This window comes from Anarrhichthys ocellatus, unplaced genomic scaffold, assembly GCF_004355925.1.
Source record: "Anarrhichthys ocellatus isolate YVR2014 unplaced genomic scaffold, GSC_Weel_1.0 scaffold10, whole genome shotgun sequence".
Taxonomy (NCBI): domain Eukaryota; kingdom Metazoa; phylum Chordata; class Actinopteri; order Perciformes; family Anarhichadidae; genus Anarrhichthys; species Anarrhichthys ocellatus.
Window position 1 is genome coordinate 1 of NW_022280040.1, and position 20,917 is coordinate 20,917.

General features: G+C 43.8%; 3 protein-coding genes across 6 annotated transcripts; 1 reads left to right on the top strand and 2 right to left on the bottom strand.

Moving 5' to 3' along the window:
- Window positions 1-516: 516 nt before the first annotated feature.
- On the bottom strand, window positions 517-7,805 carry fen1 (flap structure-specific endonuclease 1). 2 transcript variants are annotated; one of them, XR_004212841.1, is made up of 13 exons: window positions 7,666-7,805; window positions 7,025-7,132; window positions 4,745-4,847; window positions 4,479-4,581; window positions 4,196-4,259; window positions 3,866-3,975; window positions 3,429-3,565; window positions 3,014-3,080; window positions 2,626-2,757; window positions 2,375-2,526; window positions 1,819-1,933; window positions 1,453-1,612; window positions 517-1,214 (listed from the first exon to the last, which is right to left on the bottom strand). XR_004212841.1 is itself a non-coding variant. In XM_031850163.1 (12 exons), exons 2-12 carry the CDS (start codon window positions 7,104-7,106, stop codon window positions 1,535-1,537), a joined length of 1,143 nt encoding a protein of 380 aa, XP_031706023.1. In that variant the 5' UTR covers window positions 7,107-7,132; window positions 7,666-7,805; the 3' UTR covers window positions 1,314-1,534. The 2 variants fall into 2 exon arrangements, 1 of the variants encoding a protein (XP_031706023.1); XM_031850163.1 differs by lacking the exon at window positions 517-1,214 and having other exon boundaries at window positions 1,314-1,612.
- Window positions 7,806-7,919: 114 nt separating this feature from the next.
- tm9sf1 (transmembrane 9 superfamily member 1) lies at window positions 7,920-15,480 on the top strand. Of its 2 annotated transcripts, none has more exons than XM_031850158.1 (9): window positions 7,920-8,422; window positions 9,799-10,013; window positions 10,646-10,777; window positions 11,132-11,254; window positions 11,506-11,864; window positions 12,413-12,567; window positions 12,751-12,936; window positions 13,636-13,909; window positions 14,411-15,480. In XM_031850158.1, exons 2-9 carry the CDS (start codon window positions 9,807-9,809, stop codon window positions 14,802-14,804), a joined length of 1,830 nt encoding a protein of 609 aa, XP_031706018.1. In that variant the 5' UTR covers window positions 7,920-8,422; window positions 9,799-9,806; the 3' UTR covers window positions 14,805-15,480. The 2 variants fall into 2 exon arrangements, with proteins under 2 accessions (XP_031706018.1, XP_031706019.1); XM_031850159.1 differs by having other exon boundaries at window positions 9,802-10,013.
- nanog (nanog homeobox) lies at window positions 15,480-18,425 on the bottom strand. 2 transcript variants are annotated; one of them, XM_031850162.1, is made up of 4 exons: window positions 17,842-18,425; window positions 16,927-17,309; window positions 16,702-16,839; window positions 15,480-16,464 (listed from the first exon to the last, which is right to left on the bottom strand). In XM_031850162.1, the coding sequence occupies exons 1-4, from the start codon at window positions 18,251-18,253 to the stop codon at window positions 16,117-16,119; spliced, it is 1,281 nt and encodes a 426-aa protein (XP_031706022.1). In that variant the 5' UTR covers window positions 18,254-18,425; the 3' UTR covers window positions 15,480-16,116. The 2 variants fall into 2 exon arrangements, with proteins under 2 accessions (XP_031706022.1, XP_031706020.1); XM_031850160.1 differs by having other exon boundaries at window positions 15,480-16,470.
- Between the last annotated feature and the right edge of the window lie 2,492 nt (window positions 18,426-20,917).

A 20,917-nucleotide genomic window follows, 5' to 3' on the forward strand; every position in this document is an offset into this window, starting at 1 on the left:
TCAAACAAGTGGACTGATCACAGTACAGTGGGAAACTAAAGTGAAAATGTTCATCTCTTATTCATCCTTACTTTCCAGTTCCAAATTAATTTTGGTTTGTAAATTAATTGTGTCCCAAAGAAAACACTCAAACAAAAAAATAAGACCGTCAACATCATGTTGTCAGGCCTATCAATTCTCAGATGACTTTGATTGAGTTTCTGTCAAAATATTCAGAAAACATTTGTTACTTAAGAGCAGCCGCATTATGTGAGTGTGACTTCTTCACATTAACAATAAAAGTGACTATGCAGCACTCCAAGTCATCTGATCCTATTCAGAAATTTTAATTAATTTATATTAGGTATAGATTTGGCATGGGACGATATGAAAATTTCATATGGTGATTATCATGGCCAAAATAACAGCGATTCACAATATTATCCAGATAATCATCTAAATATGTTTAAAAACTCTTAAAATGGCCCTTAGACACAACAGAATAACTTAAACTTTAACTTGGTTAGAAAGCAACATTTTTATTTCCAGATACAACACACATCTGTTTTAGTGAACATCTTTTTTTAGTAAAAAACAATCATTTATTGAGGGCGTTGCACATGCCTCACCCTCCACCACTTCCCGTTATTAGTCTGGTTGATAAGCCACACAGCTAAAACAAAGGTTTCTCATCACATTCAGAGTGTCAACACCAACTAAACATGTGGGAAAGTTCACAAACAAGTATCTGCCTCGATGAATAGCATGTACATTGCATTTTAGTTGTGCTGCAGTGAATGTGATGTCCTCCTGAGGATCATTAATAATGCACTATTAACTGGATTCCTACTCATGTGGATTTATATATATATATCAATAACTCTTGATTTGTCATTTCAGTACAGACTGTTTGCACTGTATGAACAGCCCACATATTAAACCATATTCTCTGTAGGGGAACGTTATAAATACGACTTATTTTCAGTTGTCTGTGTTGAGACTTAGAAATATTTGAACCATATGAAGCTCATGGAAACATAGGAGTCAAGGCTTACATAAAGACACGCTCTTATTTCCCTTTTATACATTATTTAATTCTTCTTTATGGTCCATCCTATTTAAATGATGCTGTTGCTTATACACATAGTGGTGTTTGTCTTCATTCTGCGTGCGGCTGTGGACCAGTTCAGTTGATTCTGTGTGTGTGTGTTTCGTACAGGAGTACTGGCTGCGGCCTGGAAGAACAGACACAAAAAATTGCCGTGCCAGGCAGAATAATAACAATAATAATCATAAAAAAATGCTAATAACACTTTGCGTTACAAAAAAAAAAAAAACTTCATTATTTTTCTTCAATAACAGAACACACACTTTAATAAAACACACAAACTGTTTTTTTTGGTCTTGTATAAACACAGTTGATCAGCTGATCTAATCACCACACAACCTCTCATTGTGTTGCAGCTTCCTCACCTGGAGCTCTATGTTCATTTCTATATTCAATAGGTGTTCCTCATGTCTAATAGTTACTTCCCCAAAACAAACAAGGTAGCATCTATTTCCCCTTCTTAAATTTGCCTGGCGTGGCTCCTGTCTTCTGCTTCTTTTTTGCTGATCCTTTGAGCTCAGGTTCCTAAAAGTAAGGCCAAAGAAATGGAACGGATGAGTCCAACATTCAGAAGATGTACAATGTCAACTTGGTGTAAGAAAAGGAACATTTGACAACATTCGCAGGCATCAAAATAAAGCAGCGAGCTGAACAGCTCTGATTATAGATCAAGTCTTATCATCTCATCATTTTGGAAACACACAGCTGCACTGTAGTCGTTCTAAATGTACCTTGCGTTTGGAGGACAGAGATCCAGTGATAGAGAAGAAAGAGTCCAGTCGTCCCTGTGTGCTGCCCTGTCGGCTCTTCAAAATCTTCTTACAGCCGTTGCGCATCCTGTCCTCACTGCGTACACATACGCAAATAAATCAATTCATGCAAACAAAATGACATGTCATCCTATGTACAATGTTATTTCCAGCTGAACTTCCCATCATGTCTTTTCTCAGCAATAAAAACGAGCATCTAAAAGCAGCATTCAGACGAAGTCAGTAACAAAACAACCATCAGGGTTCACTGTAAAGAGTCCGTCATGAATACACTTTATTATGGACTATAAACCTCATACTATATAGAGAGGCTGTGCGCTCAAGTGATGCTAGAACCATAAACACAGCCTCTATGTGGCCAGCAGTGCAGCCTAGTGGTCGGATGTTGTCTAACCAGTTTGTCTGGCCATATTTCAACAACCGAGGATCATCAATGCAGGAAAACTCAAAAAGCAAGCAGGGAAGATGAATCCAGCACTGGGGGACAGTTCTGAGATGAGTCTGCTGGTGGTTTCACCTGAACTGTTTCTCGTTGCACATGAACTGGATCAGAGCGTCCTCATCCGGCTCGCTCCACTTCAACTCCACTGTGGAGCAATCCACCACTTCTGAATTCAGAAACAAACCCCTGGCCTCTTTGTAGAGCCAGTCCTCTGGAGCAGGGTGCTTCTGCATGAAGGCACACACGACACAAAGAATCAGAACCAAACTCCCCCCCCCCATTGTTTAGCTGCCCCAACGTCTGGATCGCAGCACACATCAACTTACTTTGGAGTCAATGTTTTCTAGGATCTCCTCAATGCTGCCATGTTGTTTGATCAGGTCGATGGCTCTCTTGGGGCCAATTCCCTTGATGGTGCCACAGTAGTCGCAGCCCAGCAGAATACACAGGTCTATGAACTGGGATGGACCGCGGAAAGATTGGAGTAGTTAATGCAAGGAAGACAGAAATGTCCCTGCTGTACATTTCCCACAGCTCTTACAGTTCTAATTACCAGCAGAGTGTTTCTGTGAACAATTTGCAGTTTCATGACAGTGTGCACAATCGGCATGATAAAAGCAGACAATGTGGCGCTTGAATTTCACCCAAGATTAAAAGTGATGCTATCATTACATCATCTGCAGCATCTTTCTCAAAGTCAGAAAAAAACTTTACCTGTTCATTGGTCAGGCCGATGTCCTGCAGGATGCGACTGAAGTGGAACTCTTGGATGGGAAGTTTCCTAAAACAAATAAATATCTTGACGGTGAGATTACTAATGACTCACGGTGAAACAAACAATAACGCCATCTTCAAAAGCTGTTCCATATGAGTTAATTTTGTCCTTTAATAAGACAGGAGAAAATGTAGAGAGAAGTACTACTACTAGTTTTATGGCTGTAGTACTTGTAAGACAATTATGGATTGTTAAATTGCAGATTGAATTTTATCATCATCAAGTATAGAAATAGGATTAATTCACAGGTTACATCAATAGACATCAAACCATAACATCCAGCCATCTCTATTCTCAGAACGTCTCTGCTACAGAGCCCAGCAGTGCAAAGGGACGATGGAGTAACTGCATTACTTTGCTTCGCTGGCGGTGAGGTGTCTGAGCAGGACATTTGTCCCAAAGGTCAGTCCATCCATGTCCTCTGTTGCTGTGGCGAACACCTTCCCGGCTTTAACCAGAGCGGCACAGCTGGCCTCCGCCTCACATGGAGCCTTCAATACAAAACACATCAAATTACATTTTCAAAGAATTATTCACCCAGACCTCTCCTGTTGCTAATTATTTCTGTGACACGGGGGAAGGCAGTTGAAATACACTTTGGGTATTTAAAGCCTATTCTGACAATAAACACGCAGCTGTACAAATGATGATGAAAACGTAAGAAAGAGTGCAGAAAAAAGCATCCCCGTGGGGGAAAAAGTCCTCGAAACTAGTTAGCAAAATCAACGTCAATAAAAATGTGGAAATATCCTTAAAGTAAGCAAGAGTAGCGAAGTACGAGATGATCTAACCTCAATGTAGGGAACTCCCATCAGGGTCAGCAGCTTCTTGCACTCATCGTTGTGCTGTCTGGTGACTTTTACCAGACGCTTGGAGAATTTGTCAATATTCTCTTGTTCCCCTGGGTTGAGACAAACCAGTTTTGCAGACATTTTAACAAAAGTAAAACGTTTTTTTTCACAATCTCTACGATGTAATTACAGCTCATCGTATAATACATATCTAGACTGATCTCATTGGTTTACAGGGTCAGGGCCGACATGAAAACACAGCACCGTAAAGCCAGACCGGCTCCAACAAGGAGTATTCTGAACTCAAGTGTTAAAAAGCATCAACGGTACCCAGTTCCTGAGCTTGAGCAAGCATCTTCTCGGCTTCTGCCCTCCTCTCCCCTCTCTTCTCCAGCTGGGGGGGGAGACAAGCAGAGCAAAGACGGAGTGAGAGGAAGACAAAACAAGAGACAGATGATGTAGCTTACAAAAGGTCATTATGTCAATAACAAATGACAGAGAGTAACACTCAATGCCACTTTAAGAAACTCAAAAATCATCATGTAACAGTTCTGACTACATTGTTTTATATACAGGGGAACAAGATCACAGCGAGGTCAGAGCCCACACTCACCTCTGCTGACTTGAGCTGTGGGGGCTTGCCGTCAAAGACGTACACGGGTTTGATGCCATATTCCAGCATGCGGATCGTCCGGTAGAACATTCCCATCAGGTGGCTGAGGGAAAAGAGCAAACAGGTGAGAAAAATATTCCAGCCTTCTGCCCGAGACTTGAGCTACCTGATCTTGGAGCAATCCAAGAGCTCCCGTATCTCTTATGTGTCTCCTACTATGACTTCACAGGGTAAAGTGCCTGTGTTGTGTTGTGGGGGGGGCTCACCTTGTCGTCTCGCCATCCTCATTCTGCAGGACGTTACCGTCCTGTCGCACTGCAATCAGGAACTGGTAGATACACATGGAGGCATCTATAGCAATTTTACGGCCTGCAAAATTTCAGAAAAGCAGATAGCTAATTATCTGACATGTTTGAAACAGCAGTGGTTATCAGAACAATGGCATTAAGTATATTATAAAGTAAAGAAAGTATATAAGATTCATTAATTCACCCATAAGTTCAGCATGACCTGCATTAAGTAAAAGATGCGCAGTGTGGCCTGACTGGAACTCACTGCACACAATTATTCAGATGACACAACTGGAGCTTTACATGTTACCTTTTTCATAAAGAATCAGATGGCAGACTGAACTAGATATCTGTAAAACTATCTGTACACCACTATGAAAAGAAATGGCTGGGTAATTATTGATTAATTTAGTTCCGGGCTCAATTCATCTTTATTGAATTACCCAAACCTCCAATGTGACATGGCTGACATGTCATTTCTTTAAGTGATTATAATCTATTTCCATCCTTCATCTTTGTTGTATTTCAATATCATAGGATACAGAATTGATCCAATGTTCCCAAATGAGATAATTAACCTTTCATCTGATCTCAATAATACACTGCTCAAAAAAATAAAGGGAACACTTAAACAACACAATGTAACTCCAAGTCAATCACACTTCTGTGAAATCAAACTGCCCACTTAGGAAGCAACACTGACAATCAATTTCACATGCTGTTGTGCAAATGGAATAGACAACAGGTGGAAATTATAGGCAATTAGCAAGACAGACACCCCCAATAAAGGAGTGGTTCTGCAGGTGGTGACCACAGACCACTTCTCCGTTCCTATGCTTTCTGGCTGAAGTTTTGGTCACTTTTGAATGCTGGCGGTGCTTTCACTCTAGTGGTAGCATGAGACGGAGTCTACAACCCACACAAGTGGCTCAGGTTGTGCAGCTCAACCAGGATGGCACATCAATGCGAGCTGTGGCAAGAAGGTTTGCGGTGTCTGTCAGCGTAGTGTCCAGAGCATGGAGGCGCTACCAGGAGACAGGCCAGTACATCAAGAGACGTGGAGGAGGCCGTAGGAGGGCAGCAACCCAGCAGCAGGACCGCTACCTCCACCTTTGTGCAAGGAGGAACAGAAGGAGCACTGCCAGAGCCCTGCAAAATGACCTCCAGCAGGCCACAAATGTGCATATGTCTGCTCAAACGGTCAGAAACAGACTCCATGAGGGTGGTATGAGGGCCCGACGTCCACAGGTGGGGGTTGTGCTTACAGCCCAACACCGGGCAGGACGTTTGGCATTTGCCAGAGAACACCAAGATTGGCAACTTCGCCACTGGCGCCCTGTGCTCTTCACAGATGAAAGCAGGTTCCACTGAGCACATGTGACAGACGTGACAGAGTCTGGAGACGCCGTGGAGAACGTTCTGCTGCCTGCAACATCCTCCAGCATGACCGGTTTGGGGGTGGGTCAGTAATGGTGTGGTGTGGCATTTCTTTAGAGGGCCGCACAGCCCTCCATGTGCTCGCCAGAGGTAGCCTGACCGAGATGAGATCCTCAGACCCCTTGTGAGACCATATGCCGGTGCGGTTGGCCCTGGGTTCCTCCTAATGCAAGACAATGCTAGACCTCATGTGGCTGGAGTGTGTCAGCAGTTCCTGCAAGACGAAGGCATTGCTGCTATGGACTGGCCCGCCCGTTCCCCAGACCTGAATCCAATTGAGCACATCTGGGACATCATGTCTCGCTCCATCCACCAACGCCACGTTGCACCACAGACTGTCCAGGAGTTGGCAGATGCTTTAGTCCAGGTCTGGGAGGAGATCCCTCAGGAGACCATCCGCCACCTCATCAGGAGCATGCCCAGGCGTTGCAGGGAGGTCATACAGGCATGTGGAGGCCACACACACACACACACACACACACACACTACTGAGCCTCATTTGGACTTGTTTTAAGGACATTACATCAAAGTTGGATCAGCCTGTAGTGTGTTTTTCCACTTCAATTTTGAGTGTGACTCCAAATCCAGACCTCCATGGGTTAATAAATTTCATTTTCATTCATAGTTTTTGTGTGATTTTGTTGTCAGCACATTCAACTATGTAAAGAACAAAGTATTTAATAAGACTATTTCATTCATTCAGATCTAGGATGTGTTGCTTAAGTGTTCCCTTTATTTTTTTTTTGAGCAGTGTATTACATCTGCAGGCCTCATCATCATCATCATCAGTTTGCAGAGGAAGGGCCCTGTGACAGTTACCAAAGTAGTTCTTGATGTCTTGCTCTTTGATGGCACCAGGGGCCTGGTCCGCAATCAGCTTGGCAAGTCCATGAATTCCCATCGTGTTGGTCTGAAAATCACCAAAGTCTGAAAAACAATGAAATAACTATTATGTGTTGTACGATCAGGATAAGCACACTTTTGTCGAGGCTCCAATAACTGGTACATGAGACTTGAAGTCCCCAATAACTGGTACATGAGACTTGAAGTCCCCAATAACTGGTACATGAGACTTGAAGTCCCCCAACGAGAGACAGCATCACACGAGTCGGTTTTAAAAGTGTAACTTTGTTTACATGTGGGCTGCTTCGTCGGACGCATGCCGAATTAAACACTAGCTACTGGTAACAGCTAAACATGTCAGATTGTTATTAGAGTGTGGATTTACAGTGATAGACGTCCGAATTAAATGGTAATTTCTTCAAAGGAAATTGGGTTGTTGTACAGAACGTGTCCTGGCAAGTAGCTTTGCTGCACAGAGCTTCAGTTGGGGGGCTAACACTAAACACTAACGTCTGATTTATTCATAATGTACATGCTATTAGCGGGCAGTTGTAGTACCGTCGCTATCATTTACATGCTGAATTAGGGTTTATACCGCTAAACTGTGTTCAACTCACCAGTAAGCGTTTAACACCTCGGGTTTGCACACTTGTCCCAGCGTCTCGGGCGCGAGGAATTGCGTCTCTTTCGCGGGAAATCAATTAGCAGACATCACCTATCAATCTATCGATTATGGCATAGTTAAAGACGCCGCACAACTGCGCATCGATTGTGCCGGTTTGATTAACCGGGTCTGGGTTCTAACAAGGAAGTGCTGGAAGGGCTTCCGATTGGTTCATTGAGGTTGAAGGAAATCCGGTCAATACAGCAAAATAATAGAGTGGCTTATGTAGGCGGTCAAACGGGTTTAATGTTAGATTTCGGTTAAGGCGTAAAATAAGCCACGTTAATTCCAAGTGGTGGGTGAGAGGAACATTTCACGGGCTGTGAATAACCGGTAATAACCGGTAATCGGAGGTGTGTTTTCGGAGGTGTGTTTTGGTTTCTCCGCCCACTCCGGAAAACTCCACGGAGTCGTCCTTATTTTTTATTTTTTAAGGTGACGTGGAGTCGGACCTCTCTTCTGCGCTGTCTCGTGTGTCAATGAAAGTACTCGGTGTACCCGGGTACGATTGCAATGAATGCATAACACGTCGGTGCGTCGCATTGAGGATTCGAGGATTCCAGATGTTTAGCTGTGGCGTTCAGTCTTTACATTGAGCTCCAGCATCGGCGCACATCGGAGCGGAGAGGGGACTGTCGGGGCCTGGAGTCCGAGGGATACGGTGGACAGACGGGTTTTGCAGCATCTCAACTGAAGGAGCAGCCATACCGGTAGCGCAGATTTTTCTAACTTCTTGCCTGTAGTCTTTCTCTGTCTTTGTGAGTCAGGCCTGAACACGAAAATGCACCGTGCCTCTTTGGAAATAAGCAGCGTTGATGGAGATAAGTTGTTTGTTTTTCATGAATCAGTGAGGCCCTTCATGTACTTTCACGTCTATTTACATGGATACTGCCAGACACGTAGGAGTTGCAGTGCAGTAGGAAATAGTCAATTTAGCTATTAGCTAACTCACTAGATGTTAGTACAAAGAGTTTATAAAAGCACGGCTGGTTTGGCTAAAGTCATCAGTTGTTACTGCTGTTGTCACTGGTCCAGCTGATATAGTTTTTTGTTAAATCCTGTCTATAGACTTACAGGGTTAGGGGGGGAAACATAGGTATAGGGGGCATAACAGAAGATCATTGACAAGTGGAGGCTTCTTGAGACTTCCCCTTTTCAGCTGATTCTCCACAGAGAGCATACCCAGGCCAGTGCCAACTCTGGTCAGAAAGAACAACAGTCTAACTTTGTCCTCCATGTTAACAGTGAGTCAGCATGTGGATGCACAACACAGAACAGAAATGGTTATCATCTGGATTGTAATTGCATTAAAACTGCAGCATACAGACATCCGGTGCATGTTGCATCGCTGTGAAATTTCACCAGTAGATGCTACATCAGTTCTGACTTTGGATCAAACTCTTATATTCTCTAATTATACAGCCCAGAAGTGATGAGACCGGCTGTGCTTTGTGAGGTTGGGGACAGGCTAAATTAATTCTTTAAATACATAGAATGATAGGTCATCAGTTTTGAATAAGTTGGCCTACTTGCTGCTAATACAGGACTTTCCTAAAATAAATAAAAATGACCAATAGCACTGTAGCATCACACTCTACTGCAACATCATCGTTTCCCTTTCAAAATATGCTGCTAATGAATATTAGCATGTGAGTTTAGCATGCTGTGGACACAATATGTTTCCAATACATATTCAAATTGAAAGCAACATCCCACTCAGGAATTCTAAGGAGACCCTTGCAGTATTAACAAAATAACATTTTTGGGAAATGTCAGTTTGTGTCTCAGAAACTCATAACAGACGGATAAAAGCCGACGGGGCTCATTTAATTCTTTAATTCTGTTGAAATCCCCCCCCTTCGACTGATCCAACTGATGAAATACATTGCAACTCATGGCGGTTACAGTGTCTCAGTTCTCCGCTGCCTTTGGTAAAATGTTGAGGGAGTGACGTTGCATAACTCACATAACTCATCGGATCTAACTGGCACGACTTTATACAAGAGGCATACTTTTAAGTCACAGGACAGACCGTCTTGGTTTAAATCACACCTGCTGACCCTCACGAACTGTCCGATCTTTGCAGCAGAGGTTATGCAGTGCGGAACAGGACACCTGCCAGGTGGCTGCCAGAGGACGATGGGCCTGCACTGCGTCTTGATCCTGTGCTTGTTCTCAGGCTGGGCAGTGGGCTACAAGCAGGGGGACAACGTGACTCTCTATGTCAACAAAGTGGGCCCTTATCATAACCCCCAGGAGACATATCACTACTACACCCTGCCTGTTTGCAGGCCCGAGAAGGTCAGTGTTTTTGTTCTGTTTCACTGTTCTGAAGTCCACAAAGAAACTGGAGATTATTTTGTCATGCTAAATGTAGTCACGTATGTAAGGATGACACAGTCTTTTATCTGAAACGCACTGTAGATGTTGTCATAAGATCACTTTTTGGAATAGCGGTGGTTCCTGTGTGCATGCGTTTCCTTTGGGAGGGACTTTATTTGAGACTTTTTTGGGGGGACTTCATTGAAGAGGCCTAGGTTGGAGTGTCACAAAATCTATTAACCCATTTCAATGAATACAGAATGAAAAAAATGAACCTTTTACAGGAAGAGAAATTGGTGTTAATTTGCTATAGAAATGTGTTAAATCAAATTTTCGACACTTGAAATAATATACCCAGGTTATATAAAGTATATCATGTTTTGCTGTTGAGAAATTTTCCCTTTTGTTTAGGGTTTATTAATAAATGACTCATGGCCTTGAAGAAAAGTAATTAGTCAAAGTGCGGTTGGTGGCAGTGAGACCCAAATTTACAACAGCAGTAACTTATTACCCACCGTTATGGTACTTCAACTTCTACTTGTGACCAACTCGTGCTTTGTGCTGCTTCTTAAGGCTCTGTTGATCATATTGTAACGCTTCTTCTTCTTCAGGTGCACCACAAGTCCCTGAGTCTGGGAGAAGTGTTGGACGGTGACAGGATGGCAGAGTCAATATATTACATCCGATTCAAAGAGAACGTGGAGAAAAAGACCCTTTGCAAGCTCACACTTTCAGAGAAACAGGTATTTATTTACACAAGGCCGGGATAGTTTGAACTTAACACTGTGTACTATCAGATGTCTATGGTTAAGCTTCAATACTCTGCGCACATGGTAGATTTAAACTCTTTACCATTCATTAAATAGCTTGAACTTGAATTGAAACTACTGTATGTCAATTGATCACAATGTGGTAGATGTTGCAAGACAACGACCCTTTTATGAAACTACCTTTTGATGGTTATCATTGCTTAACATTTCCTCAGAAAGTGGTTCTCTTGAGTATGCCAGTCTATTGTGATGTAGTTTAAGAATAATAAGGCCGTGGCCCTTAAGAACACACGGGGTGTGATCCTGGATATGTTCTGTGTGCGTCAGGTGGACGAACTTCGTGAGGCCATCGAGGAGCTGTTCTACTTTGAATTTGTCCTGGATGACATTCCAATCTGGGGGTTTGTGGGATACATAGAGGAGAGCGGCTTCCTGCCTCACAGCCACAAGGTAAACCTATTGGCGCTCCCGAGGACTTTGTGTAATATGTGTCGTATGTTGGATTATATGAGGGAAACAAAGAGGAAGATAGAAAGACTGTCTAAGCTTTTATCTTCATGCAAAGCTCCTGTTTCAGCTGAAACCCCAATCCGTGTTATTCTTCTTATCTCCCCCCCCCCTCCCCTCTTTCTTTTTCTCTTTTGTCTCTCTTGTGTTCCCGCTGCGTCTGTGTCCCCGCCTTCTTCTCTCCCCTCCACCAGGTGGGTTTGTGGACCCACCTCGACTTCAACATCGAGTACAACGGCGACTCTGTGATCTTCGCCAATGTTTCAGTGAAAGACGTCAAACCTGTTCCCCTGGAGGAGGGGGCGGGTGCAGCGGTGGGTGGAGTCGGGGTGGGTGGAGGCAGCCTGACGGTCACCCACACCTACAGCGTGCGCTGGTTCGAGTCCACTCTGCCTCACGGCCGGAGAGCCGAGCGTCTCCGAGACTACTCGTTCTTCCCCAAAACGCTGGAGATCCACTGGCTCTCCATTATTAACTCGCTGGTGCTGGTGGTGCTGCTGCTGGGCTTCGTCATCATCATCCTCATGCGGGTCCTGAAGAATGACTTTGCCAGGTCAGTCAGGGAAATGAATCAAGGTTATGTCTGGGCCAATGTATGGGAAACTGTCTTTAATATGAAAGTTTATACTGGAGAACAAACCAGTATCACTTTGTGTGTTAAATATAATCTTGGAGCAAAAACCTAAAAACCTGTTGAACTATCTTGAACATAGTTACCAGAGGTTTTATTTGTTTACAATGCAATAGCAGATTAGTCAACCAACAGAAAATCAATCTTTACAGCATAACGCTGTAAACTATACATAAGTCTGAGTGTGGGTACCGGGTAGTTTAGATGTTCTTTACTTGCAAACAGAAGACGGGCTTCCCCTCAGACATCTTCGTTCCTGCATATGTGTAGCGCTCCTGAAATAGAGTGTACAAGGTTACACAACATTGAGATGGTTTGAGCTTTTATTTGTGCACTCTGTGTCTTGTGATGATTCACCCCAGCCCTTATGGACCAGAGATGCACTTTCACCTGGAACTAAGCAGAAACTTGTGGGGTGACTCCTACATGATGACATCGTTGGTGAACCCGTTTTTTTCCTTCACCTGCAGGTACAACGTGGAGGAAGAGGGCGGCTGTGATGATCTGGATCAGGGAGATAATGGCTGGAAGATCATACACACGGATGTCTTCAGGTTTCCCCCATACAAAAGCCTGCTGTGTGCCGTGCTGGGAGTGGGTGCTCAGTTCCTTACCCTTGCCACAGGTGAGCATGCATTCTCAAATACACCCAAACACAGCGGCTCAACGTGGACACATGCAGGGCTGTTAAAATCCAAAACGGTGTCAGCGACTGCCATTGTTCCTGTTTGAAACTTGAGCGGACTAGTTCTGAGTTTTTGTACTACTACAGGAGTCTAATCACTCAAATGTCTCCTGATTGCGATAGGAATCATCTTAATGGCATTGCTGGGGATGTTCAATGTGCATCGCCATGGCTCCATCAACTCCACAGCTATCGTGCTGTACGCTCTGACCAGCTGTGTGTCCGGCTACGTGTCCTGTAGCTTCTACACGCAGATCAACGGCCAGCGCTGGGTGTGGAACATCATCCTCACCTCGTCGCTCTTCTCCGGTGAGTGCGATACGAAGGTTGTGGGATCACTGCACACTGTGTGTGTCTGTGTGTGTGTGTGTGTGTGTGTGTGTGTGTGTGTAAGAGCGGCAGGGCGGGAAAGTTCATAGAGAACTTGTACTGAAGTGTGAAACAACTTCACTGAATTTGCCTGTAATGGATTCAGACGATCTCCTCACCGCCAATAGCTTGATGGTTATATATCTATCCATGCATCCATGGTTAGTTTCTCCTTAATTTCCTCCTGTCTCAATTGAGGTTTTGCCTTTGCTTTTAACATTTAGAAGAGAAACTGGATTTATTTCACACAGGCCTAATAGCTTTTAAAGCTTTTATAGATTTTCATAGTGTCCTTTCTAAAGGAACAAGCTGGATAGGTAAGGGCACCGCTAGTGTATTATGTCAGTCTTCATTAGTGTTCTGTACAATGTGACAATGATATTCTACTTGGTTAATAATGTATTTATTTATCTATTATGCAGTCACACTTTGCAGTTGCACTGTTTCCAGGTTCAGGAAGTTGTTTGAAAAGAGAATATGCCCCCTGGCACATAAAACGTGGTCTCATTTAGTCATTAAACAGCTGTATCTCATTATGTTTTCATCATTTAAAACATTTCTAACAAATACTCTGAGGCACGTTTTCTCAAAGAATGATCTGGAATGATTTAGAACAATGGCCGTCCTTCATTCCCACAGCTCCTCTGTTCCTGACGTGGAGTGTTGTGAACTCGATCCACTGGTGGAGCGGCTCTACTCAGGCTCTGCCGGCCACCACCGTGCTCCTCATTCTGGGTGCCTGGGTGCTGGTGGGCTTCCCGCTCACCGTCATCGGCGGCATTGTGGGAAAGAACCGAGCCGGCAGCTTCCAGGCACCCTGTCGCACCCGCAACATCGCCCGGCAGATCCCGACACAGCCCTGGTACAAACACACGGCTGTGCACATGGCCATCGGCGGCTTCCTGCCATTCAGGTGAGGTGTCTTCATGTGTGGAAAAGAGGTGCTTCGATCAAAGGGGGAATTCAATGACATTAAGTCCCGCCTCTTCATAGTCATAAAGCAGAGAAGTGAATGGATTAAATATAAGATTAAGATTAAAAAAAGAGCTTCACTCCAAATCTTTATTCAACAGTTAATATGAATTGTTCAGTATTTATATATTAAAATGTTTATGTGAAGAATTGAAATGTAGGAAATTTAATTGTCAAAGAATTAAATTATCATTTATATTTGTGTTCTGTAACTTAACTTTTGTATTATTTATGCCCAGAGTGGTTTGGATAATGAGTGAAATCTATACATGTAAATGTTTGTTACACTGTTGTGTCATCTTGACTGATGAGTAAGCGCCCACAATTCCTTTTATTAGGATTCATCCACCGGATGGGGGAAAAAGTAAATGTTGTAAGTACAGCCTATTGAATGCCATTTTCTACACACTCATTCCTCCTTCCTATCAATGTCCTCCCTCAGTGCCATCTCAGTGGAGCTGTACTACATCTTCGCCACGGTTTGGGGCAGAGAGTACTACACCCTGTACGGCATCCTGCTGTGCGTCTTCGCCATCCTCCTCTCAGTGGGCGCCTGCATCTCGGTCGCGCTCACCTACTTCCTGTTGTCGGGCGAGGACCACCGGTGGTGGTGGCGGAGCGTCCTGAGCACCGGCTCCACCGGCCTCTTCATCTTTGTGTACTCCGTCTTCTACTACCGGAACCGGTCGTCTATGAGCGGCCTGGTGCAGAGCACCGAGTTCTTCGGCTACTCTCTGCTCACGGCGATGGTCTTCTCCCTGATGCTGGGCAGCGTGTCGTTCTGGGCCTCGCTGGCGTTCATTCGCTACATCTACCGGAGCCTCAAGATGGACTAGACACGCAGAGATAAACAAACACTTCCTCATAGCACACATCCTCATTATCCTCTTTTGCTTTCAGTCATACATAACACACACATCTCTAATGAGGGAGGAGACACATGGGCCTTTACCTTTATTTGACAGGATTGAACTAGAGCTGTCATTGTAATAAAGGATCGTTGGTTGGACTTACCTTGTATTTAAGGATTAAATGGGATATTTTGGTACAAAGGGAGTTCATTAGAGAGTGGCTGGGTAAAATGTATGAGATGTCAGTGAATGGATGTAATCATTGTATGATGGAGTGTGCCGTCCACTGCTCCAAGTCCTACTTCATGGTACATTGAGGCTTGGCAGGATCTAGCCTTTATTTCCCACATTACACCAGTTACCCACCGAGACAGCTGACTCATACAGTAGTTTGGATTATTGCTGCAGCAGTGAAAGTGTTATTTACTTGTCATTATACTCCCCCCTGCTCACAATATTCAAACAGAATATAAAACATGTTTTGCACTGGCCCTGTGAAGCTCCACAGGGCCCTGCAGTGAGTAAGAGGGATGATGCGTTGTAGAGTAAAGAGCATTTTGATGGTAGCAATATTGTTATTGTACTCTTGTCACCATTGACTGAGTTTCTGATGTAAATAGTCTTTTCAATAAAATACTTTTAATACAATATTGCCAGCAAACAACTCTGGGGTGATTTTATTTTTCCTTGCATTCTTTTATAAGGGTCCAAACTTCCTGTACAGCCAAATGTGTATTACATTCACCAAAAATGTTTCATTTATAGTCCAGCTTCCAGGTGTGTTATTGCCAATGTTGACATACTGCCTCATTAGTTTTGATGCTTGCGTATTAAACATTTTTCCAAAAACTGCAGTTACATCAAGCACTTATTAATGAATAAAAAAATAGCAATACCTAAATGTTAATGCCATGCACTCAAAAAACACGGTTGCCAAGCGAACCTGTATTTATAGAAAAAGTATGCGTGCACATCAGATCTGTATCAGTACTTTGCCTTAAAAAGGGTTCCAAAAAAAACACCCAACATAATCCAATGAATGCAACCAACTTGGCTGCATCTTGTATCACGAAGCGCAAAGAACACACACGAACATACATTAAATAGTTGCATATAAAAATAAAGGTATAAAGTCAAAAAGGGAAACTACTTTTGAACAGGAGTATGAACAAGGCTTATGTACACCCAGCCATGCAAAAATGACCTCAACTACGAACAGTCAGGAAACGTGATTAACAAACACAACGGCTGGGTAACTTTTACAGAAAAGCTTATAAGCTGAGCAGCTCCACATGGACTACTGGCTGCAATTGTTCACCATGGCCGTGTTCAAGGGCTCCCCATCTTTGCAGTCTAAGCTCGTGTCCTGTCGGGCGTCATTTGCCGATGTGCCGCTGGCTGAGTGGAATACGTTGGGGTTGTATTCATAGTGGCTGCCACCAGGGGGCACGGACCAGCCAGCCATCTGGGGCCTGGAGGGCATTGCGGCCTGGGACGAGCCGGGGGACCAGGAGGGGTAGCCAGCAGATCCAGCAGCAGAGCCCATAGCAGTCAGATAGAAGGCCATGTTCTGGGGGGTCGTCTTCTTGAAGGCCGCCTCCATGTGCTGGTTGTAATGCTCCTTGAGCTGGGGCCGGACTTCTCCCTGATACTGAAAGAAGTGGCTCGAATTAGTATTGAATTCAGTCAAAAGGTAGCTAATTTTGTTGTGTTTCGTCTCGCCTTTAAGGCCACAATCTGACTATGATTAGGCCTCCATTATGGACGACTTGTTCTATGTCCAAGCTGCTGTTTCTTTGTTATCAGTTAACAGGAAACCTGAGCAGGACAACGGTCTGATTTTATCTGCCTTTACCATTTGAGCAAGCAACGAGCTACTTACAGGTGGCATGTGTGAGGGAACGTTTGGGTACATGGTTCCACGTAGCGGGCTGCCTTTGTTATAGCGCTCAGACACCCAGCTGGTTTCTTTCTGGTGCCTCCTTAGCTTCATCCTTCGGTTCTGAAACCAAGTCTTGACCTACAAATGAGATACAGGAGATCCGATCAGAAAGCGCACAGACACGTTGCTGTGGTTGTGGTCAAATAACCATCTCAAATCCCTCACCTGTTTGTAGGTCAGTCCCGTCAGTTCTGCCAGGTTCTTCATTTCAGCCGGGGTGAGGTACCTCTGAACACTGAAGCGCTGGACAAGAGCATTCATCTGACTCTCCGAGAAGGCTGCCCGCACCTTTCCCTTCGGGGTGTTTACAGCAGCACATTGCTTCTTTGGGGCAGTTGACGGTACCTGTAGAGAGGTAGTGTTGTTGGTGTCCTCGTTCCCACCGACGGCGAAGGTCCCCGGCTCCTCCACTTGAGAGCCGGAGACCACCTCGCTGGGATCGGGGCTCCTGCCCCTTGCCTCGTCGTTAAGCTCCTTGGACTTCACCCAGGTGGCCGGGTCTGTCTGGGGGAGACTTCCTTCTCTGCTGCTGCCAGAACTCCATGAATCTAAGAGAAGGGAGGGACAAATGGTGGTCAGAGTGAGCTACAGGGTCAACGTGGATCAGAGCATTTAACAAAACATCAGATTTAGTTCAAGTCAATATGCTTTATTGGCATAAATGTTGCAAGGACAATACTTAAGTTAAGAGATTAAGTTTGTTGTTTAACTGTATAAGAGAACATCTTGTGCAACAGTAAAACAAAAAATAATGTAAACAAATTTTTTCAATTCTCGCATTCTATCGCGAGATGTCGCCACTGCTTTTCCACCGGCACTGATATACTCAGTGGCGGGATATTTTGTAAACTGTTTTCAAATCAAGATGGAACTGGATTGGACGCCATGGTCAACTCTGGCGGAAGAAATCGTCGCCTTTGGCGGCCAATGGAGCAATGTAAGCACCGACTCAAAGCTTAACAGTTACGGTCTATATTGAGTGTTCAAATAACGCCAGGGAGGTCCGCTGACCTCCTCTGCCAACATTAGCGTCTTTGAAAAATGCTAGCTTAGCTCAACACGTTAGCTAGAAACACTTACTTGGTGAGGTGTGTGCCTCCGAGTCACTGGTCGAATCGCTTCCGGCCCGCCTGGCCTCCTGCGTCCGTCCATCGTACACAGCAGCCCGGTGAGGTCCGGCCAGCACCAGACGGCCCGCCTGCTGGCTGTCACCGAGGTAGACCACCCCGGAGCCCTGGTAGTGACCGTGGCCGCTCACGGCGTGCTGCTCCGGACTGTGGGGTGGCGACTCTTCCCTGGTCCTCTGGGTGGTGGCGTAGTAAGCCTGGGTCACTCCGGCGTTGTAGTTGCTCAAATCAGTCACCCCAGCTTCGCCCCAGGTGGTCAAGTTTCCGTGGCTTTGCTCCGGTCCGGGTTGATACACGAGGCCGTACGCGTAGGCGTGGTACGAGGGGTTGTAGTTGTAACTGATCTGTGCCTTCCAGTCTGCCATTTCTCTGTATTTTGGTGCGTCGCGATAAAAATGCTTTTTTTAAACTCCACAAAAATAAAACTAATTAAAAGAGAAGTTCAAGTATTAGAGCCTAAAATAGCTTAAAATTGAGAGCAGGACAGTCCCGTAGATGTGAAGAGACAGCTGTAAACTCGGAGCCGCCCAGTTTCAACTAGCGTGCCGACTCAGATTAAAAATTGCGCGTTGCTCCTCAGAGGATGTTTATAGTGACGCTGGTGGGTGTGGGCAGGGACGTAGGTGGGTGTTTTGATTATGTGAGCCAATCTCTTTAATTCACCTGACAGTAATGGCATTTTATTGGCCACCTGGGTTAACGCTACGCCTAACGAAGTAGCCCACTCCTTTTACACTGTCACCAATCTCTACCGATATTAAAAGTTTATATTTTAAAGATTATAGATACACTGAATATCTGGAATTACTTTATATTTGGTGAGTGGTGTCCCAACACCACAGTTCAGTCAGTGTAAATGTCACACAGTGTTACACACATGTTTTTGTGGATTAGACTGACATTGTGTCAGAATTGATTCGTGGTCATCCTTTAAATGTAACTTTGTCTGGTAAAATGAATATGCACTACTCAAGCACAATATAAGCTTGCACGGTAATTAATCTCACTAATCTTGAGGCCCGGTGTTAAAGAGTGATTGTGTGTCCACATCTTTTTTCATTGTTTCAGCTGATATGTGTTTAGATTATGTATACTCCTAAATTCTTATTTATGATTTGTGTTTAATCAAACTACTCACAATTACCTTGTGACTGAATCCTCTCGATTGTTTGGTCCGAATCTAGTGTTTGCACTTAAGAGATGTGTCTCTGAACAATACTTTTGAACCTCAGATAGTTACTGCTGGTGGTGTTTTGTTTCAGGAGCACACCTTCAGCTATCAGAAGCATCTTGTACCTCCCCAATGAGGAAAGGGCGGTGTTGCAACTCACTTTGCAGTTCAGGAAAATATATTTTTTATTTTGATTGGTTTACAAAACAAGTTTCCCTGTCTGGATGAAAACATTGTGCAGCAAGATATCTACAAGTAGAAAGGTTTTGTACCAAGCAGGTTAACAAGACATAACTTAGTGACAAAAAAACACAATCTAAATAGTGTAGTAAATAACATTTCCAAGCGGCCTTGTAAGCACATAAGGATTCAGTGCTTTTTAAACCATGGACACGATTCGACTTCCCAAATGGCATAACTAATAATGTTTTCACGAGCATTAGTCCCAGATCAATAGACTAAATATAGTATCTTGGTCTCAAGCATGAATAGTTTATGAACCGCTAATACTTGTGAGTCAGAGTGATTGTTAATTATTGAGAAATTCAAAGAGAAATCTAAGGCAGTGGAGCCACTTAATCAAATGTATTCAACAGAATATGTAGTTTAAAAGTGCTGCATGTGAGGTGTAACACATGTAGTCTCATGATTTAAAAGATTCTTTCATTTCTGCACTTTGAATGCAAGTGTTCAGAGACAGAGCCTTTACCTTCAAATCCCCCCACCCCCCTAATCTGTACAGCAGGTTGGACATGTTGACGTGAACTGCTTTAGCCCTCATTAGCAATCCTTTTCACAAAGATGATGTTGGTTAGCCGCCAGTTACCTTCCAGGTGGTTGTTTGTGTTCCCCCCTCCCTGGCTGCATTGACATGGTAATGGTTCAGTTAGTGATGAAATGACATGAGAACAGTGAGCCTAATTGCATATTTGCATTTCTACTGATCTCTGCCTGGACAGGGTGTGTTTGTCTGAGCCAAGACATACAGGAGGGGGGGTTGCTGGTGTAGGTGTGTATCGGGGGAGGTGGGTGAACCGGTGTGCATTGATTAGCATTGGTATGTGGAAGTGATTTGCCTTTGATGACCAGGCATGCTGGACTGTGTTTTGCAAGTGTATATGTGAGGCGCTGCTGCTGCTGTGAGAAAGGGTGTACAAGCTAGAGTATGCATGCATTGGAACACAATCCTTTTACTCAATTATGGTTTGACTGCAAATCTTTTGTTTTGCCCCACATAAACCTTGGAAGATTTTCTTTCCCTCCTGTAATTAAACTGTAACAGTAAATACGGATTACCCCGTAGGCGTTATATCTACCAAACTAAAGCTGAATTTGACCTCTTTCTGTCCTGAAGTTACATGATTACTTTCTTGTGTCGTACAGATTAGTGACTGACCGTGTGTTTTCAGTGAAGTGTGAGACCACGAGCATCTCTTTTGTTGTCTGAAAAGTGTGCAAATGATCTCTTATGGGACCACCTTCTCCCAACTGCAACCACAAGGCACTGTTCATGCAATCCTTCTCAGTATTTTAATCAGTAATTGTATGTTTTTATTTCAGTTGTGGAAGAAGTACTATTCAGGTCCTTTACTTATGTAAAAGTAGTAATACCAGAAAAGAAAAACACTTGATTACAACTGAAAGCCCTGCATTAAAAAATTGACTTTAGTAAAAGTATTATAAACTAAATGTTCCTAAATATCCCTTTAATGGTGTAGCTGGTCAAAAACAAATGGTGTATATATATATATATATATATATATATGTCTATATTTTAATCATTATAGTCTTACTACTCATTTTGGAGCATATAGGGGCCAGTATTGAATTTTGAGATAACAATATATCAGCTGATTTT